The following is an 18,925-nucleotide window of genomic DNA, read 5'->3' as shown; positions in this document are numbered from 1 at the left end:
GAGGCTAGCGACGATTAGAAGGTGAAAAAAACGCACTCATGATGAAATGTGTTCTGAGCTCGTGCAGTCCTCCCACACTGAAAGAGCCCAGCAGAATGCGTGGCGGCAGACAGCGTCAGAGTCCAGGAAAGCACAATATGAACGCAAGGACCAGTGGTGGGCTGAAGATAATAGGTAGCGTAAGCTTGGTGACAGAAGGCAAGAGACAATGCTGAGGCTACTGGAGCATCAAACTCGTATGCTCCAGCGTATGGTTGAGGTTCAGGAGAGGCAGCTTGAGCACAGACTGCCGCTGTGACAGCCCCTGTGTAGCCAACAGCCCGCCTCCTCACCCAGACACCCAAGATCGCGGTGGGGGGGCCTCCAGCCACTCCACCCCAGAGGACTGCCCAAGCAACAGAAAGCTGGCATTCAATACGTTTTAAAGTGCAGTGTGGCCTTGTCCTTCCCTCCACCCCCACCCCTCCCTGGCTACCTTGGCAGTCATCCCCCTATTTGTGTGATGAATTAATAAAGAATGCATGAATGTGAAGCAACAATGACTTCATTGTCTCTGCAAGCAGTGATCAAAGGGGGGAGGGGAGGGTGTTTAGCTTACAGGGAAGTAGAGTGAACCAAGGGGGAGTGGGGGGTGGGGGCTCATCAAGGATAAACAAACAGAACTGTCACACGGTAGCCTGGCCAGTCATGAAACTGGTTTTCAAAGCTGCTCTGATGTGCACTGCGCCTCCTGTGCTCTAACCACCCTGGTGTCTGGCTGCGTGTAATCAGCATCCAGGCAATTTGCCTTAACCTCCCACCCCACCATAAACGTCTCCCCCTTACTCTCACAGATATTGTGGAGTGCACAGCAAGTGGTAACAATGAGAATATTGGTTTCGCTGAAGTCTATCCGAGTCAGTAAACTGCACCAGCGTGCTTTTAAACGTCCAAAAGCACACGCTACCACCATTCTGCACTTGCTCAGCCTGTAGTTGAACAGTTCCTGACGACTGTCCAGGCTGCTTGTGTACGGCTTCATGAGCCATGGCATTAAAGGGTAGGCTGGGTCCCCAAGGATAACTAGGCATTTCAACATCCCCAAAGGTTATTTTCTGGTCTGGGAAGAAAGTCCCTTCCTGCAGCTTTTGAAACAGACCGGAGTTCCTGAAGATGTGAGTGTCATGTACCTTTCCCAGCCATCCCACATTGGTGTTGGTGAAATGTCCCTTGTGATGCACCAGTGCTTTCAGCACCATTGAAAAGTACCCCTTGCGGTTTATGTACTCGCTGGCGTGGTGCTCCGGTGCCAAGATAGGGATATGGGTTCCATCTATCGCCCCACCACAGTTAGGGAATCCCATTGCAGCAAAGCCATCCACTGTGGCCTGCACGTTTCCCAGAGTCACTACCCTTGATAGCAGCAGCTCTTTGATTGCGTTGGCTACTTGGATCACAGCAGCCCCCACAGTTGATTTGCCCACTCCAAATTGATTCCTGACTGACCGGTAGCTGTCTGGCGTTGCAGGCTTCCAGAGGGCTATCGCCACTCACTTGTGAACTGTGAGGGCTGCTCTCATCTTGGTATTCTGGCGCTTCAGGGCAGGGGAAAGCAAGTCACAAAGTTTCATGAAAGTGGCCCTTATGCAAACAAAAGTTTTGCAGCCACTGGGAATTGTCCCAGACCTACAACACTATGCAGTCCCACCAGTCTGTGCTTGTTTCCTGGGCCCAGAATTGGCGTTCCACGGCATGAACCTGCCCCATTAACACCATGATGTCCACATTGCCGGGGCCCGTACTTTGAGAGAAGTCAATGTCCATGTCTATGTCCTCATCACTGCGCTGCCTCTCCTGGTTTTGCTTTTGCAGGTTCTGGTTCTGCATATACTGCAGGATAAGGTGCGTGGTGTTCACAGTGCTCATAATTGCGACGGTGACCTGAGCAGGCTCCATGCTTGCTGTGGTATGGCGTCTGTGCTGAAAAAAGACGCAAAATGATTGTCTGCTGTTGCTCTGATGGAGGGAGGGGCGACTGATGACATGGCCTACAGGGTTGTCACACAGAATGGCCCCCTCAAGGATTGAACTCACAACCCTGGGTTTAGCAGGCCAATGCTCAAACCACTGAGCTATCCCTCCCCTGCCCACTATTCACTGGGGGGAGGGAAGAATACAAATGAATACAAAACAAATCTGGTCTTTATTGTTTTGATCCACTCCATCTCTCCTATACATCTTAGGCTGGCAGCAGACGGTGCAGTGCGACTGCTGGCCATCGTCGTCTCCTGGCTGCTTGCCAGAAGATGGTGAAGTACGACTGCTGGCCATTGTTGTCTCCCATTGTGTCCAGGCGCCCCGACCGACCTCACCGAAGTCGGCTAAAAGAGCACCCAGGAGACGCCGACGATGGCTACCAGTTGTAATGCACCGTCTGCTGCCAAAAGGCAATGAGCTGCTGCTGTGTAGCAACGCAGTCCCACAGCTGCCAGCACAGGAGACATATGGTGACGGTGAGCTGAGCAGGATCCATGCTTGCCGTGGTATGGTGTCTGCACAGGTAACCCAGGAAAAAAGGCAAGAAATGATTTATTGTCATTGCTTTCATGGGGCGGGGGGCTGACATTTACCCAGAACTACCTGCGACACTGTTTTTGCCCCATCAGGCATTGGGAGCTCAACCCAGAATTCCAATGGGCGGCGGAGACTGCGGGACCTGTGGGACAGCTACCCACAGTGCAATGCTCCGGAAGTCGACGCTAGCCTGGGTGCTGTGGACGCACACCGCCGACTTAATGGTCTTAAGTGGGGATACACACAATCGACTGTACAAAATCGATTTCTGAAAAATCGACTTCTATAAATTCGACCTAAGCTGCTTTCTGCCTGGGAGAACGGGCAGGAGGGGACGTGCGTAAGCTGCTGTGCGAAGGGGGAAGGCTGGAAGCCAAAGTGGGGAGAGCCTCTGGCTTGACTCTCCTTCCCCAGCCAGGGCCGCCTTTGTGGTCCTGATAGACGTGCCTGTAAGCCACCCCGCTCCCGGTCCCTGGGTTCAGAGCTGCCGGGGAGCAGCGAGCGGCATGTCTTATCGGGGCAGAGATGCAGGGCCCACAAACGCAAGAGAAACTGCCTGAATTCACCGGCCTCCGTCTGCCTTCACCCTCCGGGCTCCGGGAGAGGACAGCCGCAGGCCCTGCAGCGACGCGTGGCTCTTGGGAGCAGTGCAAAAGGCCCTGGAGGGGTGTTGTATTAATGTAGAGGGACTAAAGGGGTTATCCTCACCCAGTCGCTGGCCATCACCGAACAGCGTTAAACAAGGCTCGCTGTGCTGAGCCCTCAGCCGGCCGCTCGCCATGGCAAACGCACCATGTAAAAACCATTGGATTTAGTAAAGGTAAAGAAAAGAAGGAAAACCAACTAAAGCATTTGAAATGTAAAGTATTGAGTCAGGCTTCGTTTTAACAGCCTCCCTTGTTCCCTTGCCCTTGAGCTGCAGAGAGTTTTAGACGGAAGCCTTCCTTGTTAGACGGTTTCTTTGATGGTGTCTCAGATGGTGATAACCGTCCTTTTGGAAGACAGAGACGAAGTCAGTCGAGATGCTGCTGTTAAAGTCCGATCCCGTTTCATCCCAGCGGGTGTTCGGGATTCAGCTGTAGCCAGCAGAGGTGGCAATGCCCTTTAGGGGGGGGTCCCTCTCCTTGGTCTGGTCAGGATGTCCCTCAAGGTTAGGAAAGAAGGAATCTGACCCTGGAACTCGGCCCTGTCATTGGTGCCTCCTGTAATGGGAGACCAATACAGAGAATCCAGCCCGAGAGGAAGCCTGGAGGGACTCTGTTACCTTCCAGCCAGCAGCGGGTAGGTCTACCCTGCAGTTAGATGCCCGCGGCTGGCCTGTCCCAGCTGATCCAGGCTAAGGGGCAGTTGAGTTGCTGTGTGGAGGCTCAACCCTTCTACCTTGCAGGGTCCTAGAGCCCAGACTCCGGACCAAACCCAAATGGCTAAACAGCCCCTTAGCCCTAGCCCAAGCCAGCTGGCCACGGGTTTTTAACGGCAGTGTGGACGTACCATGCGAGGCCCAAGTGAAGGAAGTGGCTAGCAGAGGCTGGTGGACTGAGCACTGGGCAGGGACTCCTGGGCTCTATTTGCAGCTGTTCCTCAGGCACCGGCCGCGGGCCAGCGGCTTCACCTCTGGGCCTCAGTTTCCTCCATCGACAGAAAGCGGGCTAGGGTTTGCGCAGCGCCGTATAAGTGAAGGCCTCTTGGTAACAGGTTTTAACAAGGCTCTTCCCCCCAGGGGCTGGAGGCCAGGCTTGGTTCTAAGCCTCCTTTTGCAGAGGCATTTAGTGATGGAGCTCAGCGGCAAGGCACCTGCCTGCTGCCCGCTTCCCCTTTACCTCCTGTGGCTGGCGCCAGCTTCCCCGCTGGGTGTGCTCCTGCCTCACTAGGTTAGACGCAGGAATCAGACAGCCTCATCCCCTGGGCATTGATACTCATCTGCCAGTGCAAAGCACCAGGAGCCTTTTACACAGCAGTAGGCAAGGGGGCTGTAGGGTCTGCGGATCGGCCTGCCTGTGGAACAGAAAAAATCCACTTCCACTCCTACCGCCTAGCTCCTGGCTCTGGCGATTGGCTGTTCCAGGATGAACAGAGCTGTGGCAGAGCAGCGTTGCTTGAAATGCTGCTGCTTTATTCAGCCAGCCAGGCGCGGCGTCCCTGAGTGGGAGGGGGAAGGTGTGTGCGGCTGTGTATGTGAACCTGGAAAGTATACGGCATGCACCCCCCCCCCCCCCCGCCACACACACACGGCTTGGCTGCAAAGCATCACTCCAGGCGCTGATTCCGTGGGTGGGTGGGAATCCAGAGCTGGTGAAAGGAGCTGGCTGACGGCCCTGCAGAGTGAAGTCCCTTCCCCGGTGTACTGCCCCCAGCCCTGCTTGGATCGACCATCAGGGCGAGAGGGGAGTTTAGGGTCCATCCAGTCCTTGCCGTCCACCTACCGTGGGGGGATGTTCTGTGGATACTTGTCCCCTAGGGACTGGGCACCGTGATACTCGGCATTCTGAGCCCTGTGGCTGATGGGTGTTTTACGAAGCTCGGTCAATACCTGCTGACAAAGGGAAACTGAGGCACAAAGTGACTCATTCAAGGACACACAGCAATAGTGGCTGTGGGTAGAGGGCCCATGGGCCCTATCCATACTGCTTAGTGTTAGAGGGCTTTCCCGTCACCCTCTCCCCCGGTTCTTGTCACGCACACAGCAAGCATGATCCCAATTTCCTCTTCTTCCATTTCCTATAATATTTGTTGTCAGTAGCTACCGGTGTGGTGCTCTGCTCTTGTTTGATGATGATAACAGTCGGCTGCATGCGTGATCCCTCTGTGTGCTGCCCCGGCTCTGCGCAGGTCGCTGACACAGCAAACCCCGAGAGAATCCCCCAAAGACCACAGACTCTAGTAAGCTACGAAGGAACCCGAGCCAGGTTTATTGTCAAACGAAGCACAGTAATAGTTTCCCGTAGACTCTACAGGACATGCTATGAATTTGTGCCCCCCTGGCAATGGACCAGCTCAGTCAGTGGCAGGACTTTCCATTGCCCCCTAGGCTGGCCAAAGATGCGCCCCTTGGCTCATTGGGGGCTGTCTCCCCTTTGATCATGTTGTTTCAAACAGATCTCTCCATCATGTTGTCCTTTTGACCCTGCCTTTAAGACGCACCTGCCGGTTCCTTGTTATCTCTGTGGAGTGTTCTGATGCCATCTTGGCACAAGTTCTTATTAGCACTTACGTGTGGATGCACCTGCTTCTAGCAACCCTCTTCTGGCCTACTTCTGTGAGTGGGGCCTGCCTCATTGCTTTTGCTTAGCAATGCCTGGAAGTACTTTGGTTCAGGCTTCAGGCCTCAGACTGGGCCTCTGACACAAGAGTTAATGTTTCAGGGCTTCATCTTACTATATTCCCTCATTTTGTCTTTTTATGGGGAGGATGTTTACCCATCGTCCTGGAAAAGCATAATGCATGGACTGAAGATAACCCAGTGGGCTAAACACTGTTATGTGGTTACCTCCTTTTACTATCCATACACCCATGCCCCACCTGTCGTTCACTCTGCACGTTCCCTCGTACGACTGGTAGACAGATTTTATTATTCCATTAATTTTAGTCCCTTATTGTGGGCCTGGGAATGTTAGGCCCGGGACCTCGACTAAGGAATGCCGTTTTATAATTGAGTCTTAGGGGCACTCCCAAATCATTAATATATATTAGCAATATGGATATGGTGTATATGGGCATACATGTATAGTATGTATGTGTACATACAGCAACGCTTCCTATCCAAGCATAACAATTCTTTTCCAATCTGTTGTTGTAGTTTGGCCCTTGTGAGACTGCAGATAGCAACCCACTTTTCTTAGGGCAATGACAGTTACCATCTGTCTCAGTAGTAGTAGTAGTAGGCTGAGTGTTTTGAAATACTGGGATAGGGATTGTGATAATGTGTCCTCATATGTGAGAAGTAAAACAGAAATTTGGAGCAGTGACACTACCACTGAGGCCTTTTTATATATAAATATGTTGTGATTAGTTACTACACGGTACGGCCCGTCCATGTTATAAATTACCCGTACTGCTGGTTGTCACCCTCTGGTAAGCGTCGCTGGGCAGGAAACAGGAGTGGCACTTCTCTGTTCCATTGGTTGAACTGCTCTGTGATACACCAGTGATTGATGCAGATCCGGTTGTTTATTATGGATGCTATCATCCAGATAACCTAGTGACTGGACAGTAACCAATTTATCAAATACAGCTGCGTCAGGATTTAATATTGGCACCCAGACGCTGAACAAGATCAGGGCTGCCCGGGGGGGGCAAGTGGGGCAATTTGCCCCAGGCCCCGCAGGGGCCCCCACGAGAATACAGTATTCTATAGTATTGCAACTTTTTTTTATGGAAGGGGCCCCCGAAATTGCTTTGCCCCAGACCCCCTGAATCCTGTGGGCAGCCCTGAACAAGAGTGTTTTGAATAACATGTGCCTCTGTTAGGATGCATTGTCACCGACCCGAATTATGACTGGTACTAACAGGCAATGTGTTTACCCATTTTGTAGTTACTATGTAACTTTTTGTTTTTGTTTTTTCCTTGCCTTCATGTTGTTTGCTGTCATTTGTTTGTTAATTTTTACCTGTGTGTTGGTTAAACAGTTTAGCAAAGTTATGCACATTGTAAATGGTGTACAGCAATAATACAATACAGCAGTAATACAACAGTACAATGATAATACAGTAACACAGCAATAATACAGTTGTTTTTACACCGTAATCAAGTTGAAATTAAATGACAGTTTTCCTGGTCCAGCTAGTGGTTTTTAGCTGATGGTTAACTCAATTGTCCATATATGGTAGGTAGAGGTGTGTTTTGACCAGTCTCTCATTTATAAAGCACTTCATTTTTCTTTTCTTGATGCTGGGGGTTTCTTCACTGTGTCCTGATATCAACTGGTGTCTTTCAGGGTGTGATATTTTCTGGTGTCTGTGGGATCCAGCTTAAACAGCTAGTTAGTTAACATAATAAAGGGGTTTTTTTTGTTTGGTTTTTTGTTGTTGGTTGTTTTCAGTAACCCAAACTTAATACACAGTTTAACTTCGTTTGTTTACAATGTAATAAGAACAATGTAGTAGGGACCGAGTCTTTTATAACACAAGCTATACTTTTTCAATTGTTGTATAGACATTCATTTTCATTTGAGGTGCATTACTAATATTTCACAGTAAACATTATGCTTAACGGCTAAAATAGATGCTCACGATGTTCCATGCGAAGGTGTCAAGTATCAAAGGGGTAGCCGTGTTAGTCTGGATCTGTAAAAGCAGCAAAGAATCCTGTGGCACCTTATAGACTAACAGACGTTTTGCAGCATGAGCTTTCGTGGGTGAATACCCACTTCGTTGGATGCAAGTAGTGGAAATTTCCAGGGGCAGGTAAATATAAGCAAGCAAGAAGCAAGCTGGAGATAACAAGGTTAGTTCAATCAGGGAGGATGAGGCCCTGTTCTAGCAGTTGAGGTGTGAAAACCAAGGGAGGAGAAACTGGTTCTGTAGTTGGCAAGCCATTCACAGGCTTTGTTTAATCCTGAGCTGATGGTGTCAAATTTGCAGATGAACTGAAGCTCAGCAGGTTTCAGAGTAGCAGCCGTGTTAGTCTGTATCCGCAAAAAAAACAGGAGTACTTGTGGCACCTTAAAGACTAACAAATTTATTTTAGCATGAGCTTTCGAAGAAGTGAGCTTTAGCTCACGAAAGCTCATGCTAAAATAAATTTGTTAGTCTTTAAGGTGCCACAAGTACTCCTGTTTTTTTTGAAGCTCAGCAGTTTCTCTTTGAAGTCTGGTCCTGACGTTTTTTTTGCTGTAGGATGGCCACCTTAAGATCTGCTATTGTGTGGCCAGGGAGGTTGAAGTGTTCTCCTACATGCGAAGGTGTAATCCTTTCCTTTGCTGAACACTTTGTTTCAGCAAAAGAGTTAGTAACATAATTTTAACAAGCTTTTTAAAGTTAATTTGCTTGTGATACCAACTTCACTCTTGTTAACTGTTTAGAAGCACAAACTTTAACAACCATTCCTTCCCATTAACATAGCATAGCAGAAGAAAAGCATATACAATTAAACCAACTATAAAAATTAAACCAAAATAGATTTTCAATACAGGTCCATGCAAATACTTTGAGGATATTAAACTTTCATGATGCTTTGTTGTGTTTGGGAGCCAAAGGTGGAAACCTGTTGAAAACCTGTTGACGTTTGGTTAGCTTATGAATAAATTGTTAGCTTTATAAATACATTTTTTGCTGTCACATTCTTATAGCTGTATTTAAAAGTACAAACAAGTGTATAAAAAGCCCAAACAAGAAATCGACATTTTGTTAATATTATCTTTACCTTAATGTTACCTTTTTTCTTTGAATAACAATAAAAATACTTAAAAAAACAAAACTGTTTTCAAAAAGAGAGTTCTTTTTGTTGACAATTGCATTATTTGTTGAGGCATAAATATATGGACATATATTTGTAACTGAAACCTTTTTGATCTTTGCACAAAAAATAGGTGGTGTTAATACTATGATTATATCCCAACCACGATTTTAAAATATCGTGGTACCACATATACGTATATTTTTTTAAAAGGGTATAAAATTGACTTTTGTTGCAACAAAATAAAAATAAGAAAAAATAGTCCCGTGACACACACAACATAGAACACAAGACAACACACATGACATACAGGACAACCTTACAATTAAACACAAATGGTGCCAGAATTCTATTCATAACTATTACAAAATAAGGCAAACAATAAAAAATAAAATAAAAAGGGTTAAACATTTGAATAAACAAATTATGACCTTCTTTAAAATTTGTAACATAAATTGATTAAGAAAAAATCATATTTGCCAAATGTATTAATTTGGTAACAAGGAAGTTTGCATTTCTTTATATTTAACATTATTTTAAAACTCTGCTATATGGAAATAAGAAAAGTTCATGTTTTAAATATTAGTTAGTGGTTAGGATTAGAAGCAGTGTGTGCATTTCGGTTGCTTGGCAACCATATCTTCTAGAAAGTTAGGAATAATTCCAGCTGTTGCATTCCTGAAGGGTTAAAATAATTAATTTACTGGATTTATTTAAAGTAAAGTTTTTACCGTTTTCTTTTTGTGTCTTGTTTTGTTCTGTTTTCAATTGCTTTATCCTCTGAAGGTTTCTGTAAAAACTATAACTTTTAAAACAAAGTGAGAGAGCCGAAGTGAGGAGAGGCGGGGGAAAGGAAAGGTGAAAAGCAACCTAGGAAGCAGGGCCGGCTCCAGAGCCCAGCGCGCCAAGCAGGTGCGTGGGGCAGCATTGTCCCGGCAGGGCAGCATTTGGCTCCGGCGGACCTTCCGCAGTCATGCCTGCGGGAGCTCCACCGGAGCCCCGGGACGAGCGGACCTGCCGCAGGCATGACTACGGAGGGTCCCCTCTTCCCGCGGCTCCGCTTGAGCTCCCGCAGGCATGACTGCGGCGGGCGCGCTGGTCCCGCGGCTCGGACGGAGCTCCCGCAGGCATGCCTGTGGATGCTCCACCGGAGCCGCGGGACCAGCGCACCCGCCGCAGACACTTCTGCCCCGGCCGCGGGACCGGGGAAGGGCGGCGAGCGCGCCGCCCTGCTTGGGGCGGCGTAATTTCTAGAGCCGCCCCTGCTAGGAAGGTAGCGAGACCTGTGCCAAGAGAGATTAACTCTATCAAGGTGTTTGAAAGTACAGGCAGCAGCAAGTTTAGCAAACTGAGAAGCATAGAAAGGACAAAACGTAACCAGTATGTAATATTTGAGAAAGCAGGTTCTATTTTCAGAGATGAGCGCAGAGTGTGGTTCCGTGGGTCAAAGCATTTGGGAACCTGCACAGTTGGGAACCGCGCCCCTGGTTTTTATCCTGGCTTTGAGAGGAGAGGGGGGGTAGTTACCTGCTCTTGTAAAACCTGAATTTGTTCCCCCGGTGTCTGTTGCTTTTGTGTGCATGCCAGATGGATGGCGGGAGTGCCCTTTTGTGCTGCAGTTCACTCTTTTGGGGCAACTCCATGTGTTAATGCATCAATTCTAGGTGTTAACCCACTTAATTTGGGGTATTTACTTTGAAATTCTTTTTTATTCACTCCCCTGCGATCAAGTCGCAGCTCCTGTCTCCTAATGTGCTCTGTGAACTGTTCCATTTTTTCCTTCATTTGATTTACCAATTCAGTGTCAGTGCTGTGTGCTCCTCTCTCCTTCTGTGCACTTACCGGTACTTCTCCCGTTCTGACGGGCACCCATCAGGGCCCGGTTTAGGTTGTACCAGAACCTGGCTTTTATCCTAAGGTGGTGGTTGCACTGCAGTGGACCCCATTTCATGTTTTAATTTTACTAGGGCACCTTTTTCCACTTCTGTCCCCGTTCTTCAGGCACAGGGGAGCTCCCTGAAGCCTGGTGTTTACCACCAATATTCATAGCAGGGGACGGCACATGTATTTTTTTTTTTTTTTTGGTCGGTTCCTTGCAGTTGTTTCCAGTGTTTCACTCTGTTCCTGTGCTGGCTGTCTCCGGGCTGCTCGCCACCCTGCAAGGGGGGTGGGAGCATTCCAGGGCTGTGTAACTTCTTTTGATTCTTCTAACTCTTTCTTTGTTACTGTTACTTGCCCCACCAATTTTGTGTCTGGAAGTACTTTGGTTCAGGCTTCAGGCCTCAGACTGGGCCTCTGACACAAGAGTTTGTTTCAGGGCCTCATCTTACTACAATATTCTCAGCTAGACCTTAACCCATCATTTTACTGAAATTTAACTAACTAATCCCAACATATTGTAACACAATTCTCAAACCAATTATATCCCACTCCCCTAATTAACTTACACCTACCAGTCTTAATTGTACAGCCGGCAGAAACAATCAGAGAACCAGACAGATTAACAATAGGAAAGTGGGGGCCATAAAGATAAAACATACAGAAATGAGGGTTTCCCAACCACAACCACTGAGAAGTGATTTCTTGCCAGACAGGATGCTGTCGAACTAGCTACGTTTTCTTTAACCATCTTAAGATCTGTTTCTTTATCTGGTGGTGATGGGCACTATCAGGACAGGATCATCTTCCTAACAGCCCAACACCACCTTATTTCAGTGTGACGGGTTTGGGACGGGAGGATGTGACCGTTTGCTTCCCAGCTTATGGCTGCCTCTCCTGCTTAGCCGAAGGCCTCAGCCTAAGAACCAGGCCTCAGACTCTCCTAGTGAGAGAAGGCCCAGACACAGGCGGACTGAGATTCTGATTCTTTGTTTTTATGCCTCTGTAACTTGCTAAGTGATAAAAATACACCTAAGTTCTTAAAGTCTAGGCCTATGCAGGCCTACAGATCTATATTCTAACACTTAGCAAGGCCCCAAGCACCCCTCAGATGATGGTAACTTTCAACCTTGGCTGGGCTGACCGGGATTTGATCTCGTGCCTATGGGGCGGGCTCCTTATCCTATTGCCGATCCCCTGAGCCCTCTGGAGGCCCCCAGTACCCTCTCCTCATTTAGGGACACTGCATGTGTGGGTTGAAGTGCCGAGCAGGTGGCTGGCTCTGAATCTCCATGTCCTGCCTCTACAGATGATCTCGATGGTGATGGTGGCCGTAGGCATCTACGCCAGGCTGATGAAGCACGCAGGTGAGCGACTGGCGCCTTCCCCTTGCCCCGGGTCTGTGCTGGGGCTCTGGGATCTCTCCTTCCGGTGGGAGGCAGGCGAGGGCCCCGGAGACTGGCTGCCCTGGAAGCAGACGGGTTTGAGGAGGCGAGCGGAGCCGTTCCCTGGGTCTGAGACTGGAACGCGGCTCAGGGGGGGTGAGGTCTCCGTGTGGGGAGCACAGCCCGCTGTGTGCGGCAGACGTCGTCTGCGGCGAGAGGGGAGAAGCTGCCGCTCTTGTCCAGTGAAACGGGGCTTGGACGCGGCCCCCCCCCACCCCTGCTCGTCACAGGCCTGCTCAGATCTGGGGCCGTTGTCCATTGCCAAATAACCCTCTGGTCTCGGGGCCGCGTGGAGTTACAGCAGCCTGGGTCTGGACTTGTTCCTTCTTGCCCCGGGGCCAGAAGCACTGGAGAGCCCTGGGGAAAGGCGTCTCTAGTGGCTGGCTGGCTCTGGAGGGGCCTGTTGCAGTAGAGGGTAGAAAGGGGAGGGGGTGATAATGGGAGAGGCTGGGGCCCAAAGGATCCTTCCCTGAGCCCCACCCCATAGAGCCGTCGTCTTTGGGTTCCTTTAGCGGGCAGGGTGGTGCCGCTGGACTAACGGCTCTCGCGTCCTCTCTCCCCCAACCTCTCTGCTCCCGTCTGGCAGAGGCGGCCATGGCCTGCCTCGCGGTGGATCCCGCCATCCTGCTCATCGTGGTCGGCATCCTGATGTTCCTGATCACCTTCTGCGGCTGCATCGGCTCCCTGCGTGAGAACATCTGCCTGCTGCAGACGGTGAGCGGACGGGAGGCTGCGGGATCCACGCCTGGGCCAGGGGGGAGAAGGGGACAGTCGTATGGGGGTTATAGCCAGGGCTGGGGATGGGAAGCCTCATGGGGACCCCGCTGTCTACCTGGCTCTGCAGAAACCGCCAGGAGTGGGTTTGGGGTTCCCCCCCCCCCAATGACTGGCACCTCAGGCAGCCGTCAGGACTGATGGGACCCAGGGTCTCTCTGCTCTGTCTCCGATTTCCTTCCCCCACCCATTGGTGTGAAATCTCTGCTGGTGCCCAGCCATGCTGATGATGGGAAAGCTTGTGGTTCCCTCTAGTGGCCAGAGCTGGGGAACTCCTGCACCCCAAGAGATACCCAGGGAAACTGACCCTTTCCAAAGTGCCTTTAATGGCACTGAGCCGGGTGTCTCGGCTAAAGAGGGTTTCTCGTTCCTTCAGACATCCAGTCAGTTGTTGGTAGGAGCTGCTTGCATAGCCGGGGGGGAACAGACGCTGGAGTCTGTACAGATCCCCTGTAGTTACATACAGCTCTCAGCCCTCAGTGTTTGCTAGCACAGACATGGACAATGCTTTAGAGCAGTGTGGCAAATCCATAGGAGGTGGGTTCTGTCTGATTCAGCCCTGAACCAGTGACCCAGCAAGGTCCTACCGGAGCGCTGTGCTCCAAGAGGTGCCATCTGCCAGAAGAGATGTAAAACCCAGGCTCTGAGCACTTTGGGATGATCCCAGAGCATATTTTGCAAAAATGAGGTATTAACTCCTCTCTGCCTCTCTGACGTCCCCTGCAGTTTCAAAAAGTGACTGTTTCTCTCTTCCTGTCCCAATCCTCTGTGCAGTGTTAAGCAGCTGCTCTGTTCCACCCCAGAGGTGGCTGCATTTCAGTGCTGGGTGAAGTGGTCAGTAGATAGGAATCAGTAAAAAAGGCACTCCAGAAATATAAGGTGATGGGCCTGGAGTCCTGCTGCCCTGGGACCTTGCAGCTTCAAGCGTCCCTGCTTGGGTCATGGTGGCGCAACTCCGGCTCCGTAAAAGATGGTGCATTGTTGCCTCTTCCGTGGCAATTTGCTGATGGCAGTTTTCTCTCTCCTGCAGTTCTCAATCTGCCTGACCATAGTCTTCCTGCTGCAGCTGGCAGCTGGAGTGCTGGGCTTTGTCTTCTCTGACAAGGTAAATACACCAGAGAGCTGGGGTGAACATTGTTCTTTTGGGGGGGCGGGGAGAAGGATGCTCCAGCGTAACTGGAGGACCCAGTCCTGGATTGGCCGGGAGCTGCCCGGGAGCACAGAATAGATTTCTTCCCTCACTAAGCTGCGATTCTCCGGGGAAAGGTGGTTCTACGTGGGGACGGAGGGCCAAAGAGGCCGAACCGCACATGGGGGGCGAGGTGTCTGGGCATGAACAGAGACTGTTCTCTCTTTTTAAAATCTTATTTAAAGGAAAAAGTTTGTTTTGATCCAAGGCTTCCCCAGCAGACTTGGAGACCCAAACGCATCAGCCTTCAGCTGGGGCGTGGGCACCAGAGTGCAGCTGGCTGGGTGGATCTGCCCCAGGGTTTGGTCCCTGACCTCCTTGTCTGTGTCAGTGGCCAGCGTTTTGGTTTCCAGTATGTCCCCGCCTCATCCCAAACAAGTGGAGAGGGCAGGGCAGGGCAGGGCAGGATGGGCTGGGGTGAGGCCACTGGCCTGCAATTCAGGGAACATGGGTTCAGGTCTCTGGCTCCTCATGTGATCTAGAAACTGGGGGTGACACCTGCCCATCAGGCAGCTGTGAGGTTAAATCGTAGGAGAGGAGGCGCTCGGACGCTGCCATGGTGAGGGGCGTGCAAGCACCTAGGTCGGAGGGAAATCTCCCTGGTGACCTCTCGGCGTTCCTCCCGCAGGCACGCGGGAAGGTGAGCGAGATCATCAACAATGCCGTCGTGCATTACCGGGACGACCTGGACCTGCAGAACCTCATCGACTATGGGCAGAAGGAGGTGGGTCCCGTTAAAGAGCCCTCGGCCGGGTCTCCTGCCTCCTATGGGGTGACTGGCCCTGGGCGAGCTCTCTGGCCGCCTCCGTGATGGGGATGGATGGGTCTCCCAGCCCTGTAGCGGGAATGGCTGGTCCTCGGCCAGGCCTAGGGTATGGTCCGGGCCCTCCAAACTCTCACGGGCGCTGTTCCCCTCTCTTTAAAGCACCCCTGAAATCGTCTCTCCGGCCTTGACCCAAGATCCCTTTCAAAGCACGTAGCACGGTCTCTCTCCTCGCCGAGGCTGCAGGGCCAGGATCTGCTTCCCTCCTCGGAGCAGTGGGCATGGTTGTCCACGGGTCTCTGGTTCCCTTCCATTGTCCATCAGACCCCATTCCACTAGTCCCACCTCCTTCTGCTTCTTTGTGGGCCTCCGTCGGGAGGGCGGTGCCATCGCAGACCACACCCCTCCCAGTTTGAATCCAGTCGTGCTAGTCACAAGTACCTGCCGAGCTCTCTCGTGTACGCACACGTGAGTCTGTGTTCTCCTGCCGCGGGCTTGGTCCCAGGACGGTCGTGCAGCTGGCGTTGCACATCTGGAGTCTAAATATACTCCCACCCCTCTGCTCAGAGACCCTTATTAACCCTTTGTCCCCCGAGTCCTGTTCTCCCATTTCCATTGCTGTCTGTAGGCCATGATTGGGGATGGAGGCTGGAGGGAATGGGAATGGGACTAGCGCTAGACAAATACAATCATGCTTCCTGTAGAGTTCCCTGTCTTTTGCTTTCGCCCATGGTCTCACCCTGGCAAAGCATGAAGCCACGTTACAAACAAGTTTAAATTTGACCCAACCTGACAGTCTCTCTGGTTCTTAAGGATTCTTCTCCATGGGGAGTAATGTATTTATTTAAGTCTTTCATTCCCCTGCTACATCTGTTTTTAAACTGTTGTTTATGTAGGACCTACTAAAACATTAAAAACCCATTCAAATTGACCTGGCCTCTCTTTAAAGAGACGCCCTCTGAGATCTGCCCCGTTTCCCCTTCCCTGGCCCTCTTTGACCTGTGCTGTCTCGTTACAGTTCAGTTGCTGTGGGGGTGTCTCCTACAAGGACTGGTCCCAAAACATGTATTTCAACTGCACTGCTGACAACCCCAGCAGGGAGCGCTGTTCTGTGCCTTATTCGTGCTGCCTGCGTGCAGCTGACCAGGTAAGAGCAGCCGCACTGTTCTGCTGGGAACAGGACTTCTCCTCGCCACCCTCCAATTCTGGTGACCGCCCTGCACCCAGGGCCAAGGAAGTCTCTAAGCCGGGTAGCTGAGTAGCATTGGACTCCTCCATGTGCCCTCTGCCATTCATAAAAAGGAGAATAAGGACAACCTGGGGAATTACAGACCAGTCACCTTAACTTCAGTACCCAGAAAGATAATGGAGCAAATAATTAAGCAATCAGTTTGCAAACGTCTAGAAGATAATAAGGTGATAAGTAACAGTCAGCATGGATTGGTCAAGAACAAATCATCTCAAACCAACCTGATAGCTTTCTCTGACAAGATAACAAGCCTTGTGGATAGGCAGGAAGCGGTAGATGTGGTATATCTTGACTTTAGTAAAGCTTTTGATACTGTCTCACATGACCATCTCATAAACAAACTAGGGAAATGCAACCTAGATGGAGCTACTATAAAGTGGGTGCAGAACTGGTTGGAAAACCGTTCCCAGAGAGTAGTTATCAGTGGTTCACAGTCAAGCTGGAAGGACATAACAAGTGGGGTCCCACAGGGATCGGTTCTGGGTCCGGTTCTGTTCAGTATCTTCATCAGTGGTTTAGATAATGGCATTGAGAGTACACTTACAGAGTTTGCGGACGATACCAAGCTAGGAGGGGTTGCAAGTGCTTTGGAGAATAAGATTAAAATTCAAAATGATCTGCACAAACTGGAGAAATGGTCTGAAGTAAATAGGATGGAATTCAATAAGGGCAAATGCAAAGTACTCCACTTAGGAAGGAACAATCAGGTGCACACACACAAAATGGGAAATGACTGCCTAGGAAGGAGAACTGCGAGAAGGGATCTGGGGGTCATAGTGGATCACAAGCTAAATAGGAGTCAACAGTGTAACGCTGGTGCAAAGAAAGCAAACCTCATTCTGGGCTGTATTAGCAGAAGTGTTGTAAGCAAGACACGAGAAGTCATTCTTCTGCTCTACTCCGCGCTGATACAACCTCAGCTGGAGCATTGTGTCCAGTTCTGGGCACCACATTTCAGGAAGGATGTGGACAAATTGGAGAAAGTCCAGAGAAGAGCCACAAAAATGATTAAAAGTCTAGAAAACGTGAGCTACGAGGGAAGATGGAAAAAATTGGGTTTGTTTAAACTGGAGAAGAGAAGCCTGAGAAACTGATATAAAAGTTTTCAAGTACGTAAAATGTTGGTACAAGGAGGAGGGAGAAAAATTTGTTCTCCTTAACTTCTGCGGCTAGAACAAGAGGCGATGGGCTTAAATTGCAGCAAGGGAGGTTTAGGTTGGAGATTAGGAAAAACTTCCTAACTGTCAGGGTGGTTAAACACTGGTATAAATTGCCCAGGGAGGTTGTGGAATCTCCATCATTGGCGGTTTAAGAGTGGGTTAGACAAACCCCTGTCAGGGATGGTCTAGTTATTACATAGTCCTGCCCTGAGTGCAGGGGACTGGACAAGATGACCTCTCGAGGTCCCTTCCAGTCCTGCGATTCTGAGATTCATGTCCCCCATGTGATCCCTGTGCCAGCTCCTCTTTAGTGACCTTTGCAGCTGGACAAACCCTCATGCCACTAGGGGGCGCTCATAGCCCAGTGGCGCCTACAGCTCCAGCTGACCAGGCTGGTCCATGCCATGGCCTGGCTGAGTGTGGAAGAAACTCCCTCAGCTGAGTGTAGGGTGACCAGATGTCCCGATTTTATAGGAACAATCCCGATTTTTGGGTTTTTTTCTTATATAGGCTCCTATTACCCCCACCCCCTGTCCGATTTTTCACACTTGCTGTCTGGTCACCCTAGCTGAGTGACAAGGCCAGGGTAGGAGGAGAGGGCTGGGGACGCTGTATAGGAATCGGTGCAGGCCCTGCTAATTCTTCTCCCTCTGGAGGCAGGGTGTCTGGGAGAGCCGTTGAGATGGCCGGTGCTGCCCTGCCCCAATCACGGCTGGGAAGGGCTATTGTTTCTGAGCCCTGAAAAAGGGGGAGCCGATCACTGATCCTGGGTGACAAACAAGGGGCCTGATTCTGGGGTTTCCCAGGCTCTCACCAGGCACAGGCAGGTACTGGCCCCGTGGTCCCCGAGTGGGTCAGGGAGACAGAGGCGGTGCGAGGGATGCATACCCTCCCCCCTCTCCCATCCCTAGCCCCAGCAGCTCCTACGAGGGGGAGACCCTCGCTGTAGATGCTGGGTGGAAAAGGAGTCCCGTGAAACTTGCCTGGCTTGTGTCGGTAAATGCCCCACGGACGTGCCACGGGATGGCAAAGCAGCTCACGTGGGTTCCCGTACGTCATGGCGCTTCTTGGCCGCCTCGTCCGTAAGGGATGGGATCCCCTCTAGTCCGCCCGTCCCACAGCCAGACAAGGTGATGCCCTGCAGCCTAATCTCCCGAAAAGTCACAAGCAAGGGAGCGTCTGCCCTTTTCCCTAGGAAGCAGCACTGCCGCTCTCCCAGCTAGGAGCATGCTGCGGAGCCCAGACCCTCCCGCGAGGGGGGAACTCGGGAGGGCTGGGGGTTGGGCTTGCAGGAGAGAGCGCGCACAGGGAAACCGGACGTTAACAAGGACGTGTTGGCTAAGGAAGCCGGAACCTGTCCCTGGGTCTGTCCCACGTGCCATTAGGCAGCAGCTCGAGAAAGCCCGACCCCTTCCCCCCATCCCCCAGGCCTGAGAGGGAGCTGGAGCGACTTGCATGGCCCGTGGCGGTGTGTGAGGCATGGCCGCACCAGGCTAGCCGTCCCCTGGCACCCCCGGCTC

General features: G+C 50.9%; 1 protein-coding gene across 2 annotated transcripts in view; it reads left to right on the top strand.

Moving 5' to 3' along the window:
• Positions 1–18,925, top strand: part of LOC123375078 (tetraspanin-33) — a 35,034-nt gene that overhangs the window by 14,373 nt on the left and 1,736 nt on the right. For both annotated transcript variants that reach the window (XM_045025685.1, XM_045025693.1), the window contains exons 2-6: positions 12,135–12,192; positions 12,857–12,984; positions 14,075–14,149; positions 14,862–14,957; positions 16,015–16,143. In XM_045025685.1, the coding sequence (XP_044881620.1) occupies positions 12,135–12,192; positions 12,857–12,984; positions 14,075–14,149; positions 14,862–14,957; positions 16,015–16,143 (486 nt within the window). The remainder of the gene's footprint in view (positions 1–12,134; positions 12,193–12,856; positions 12,985–14,074; positions 14,150–14,861; positions 14,958–16,014; positions 16,144–18,925) is intronic.

Source organism: Mauremys mutica, chromosome 1 (assembly GCF_020497125.1).
Source record: "Mauremys mutica isolate MM-2020 ecotype Southern chromosome 1, ASM2049712v1, whole genome shotgun sequence".
In the NCBI taxonomy this organism is placed as follows: Eukaryota; Metazoa; Chordata; order Testudines; family Geoemydidae; genus Mauremys; species Mauremys mutica.
The sequence above is the reverse complement of the archived record's forward strand: the minus strand, read 5'-3'. Positions and strand labels throughout refer to the sequence as shown.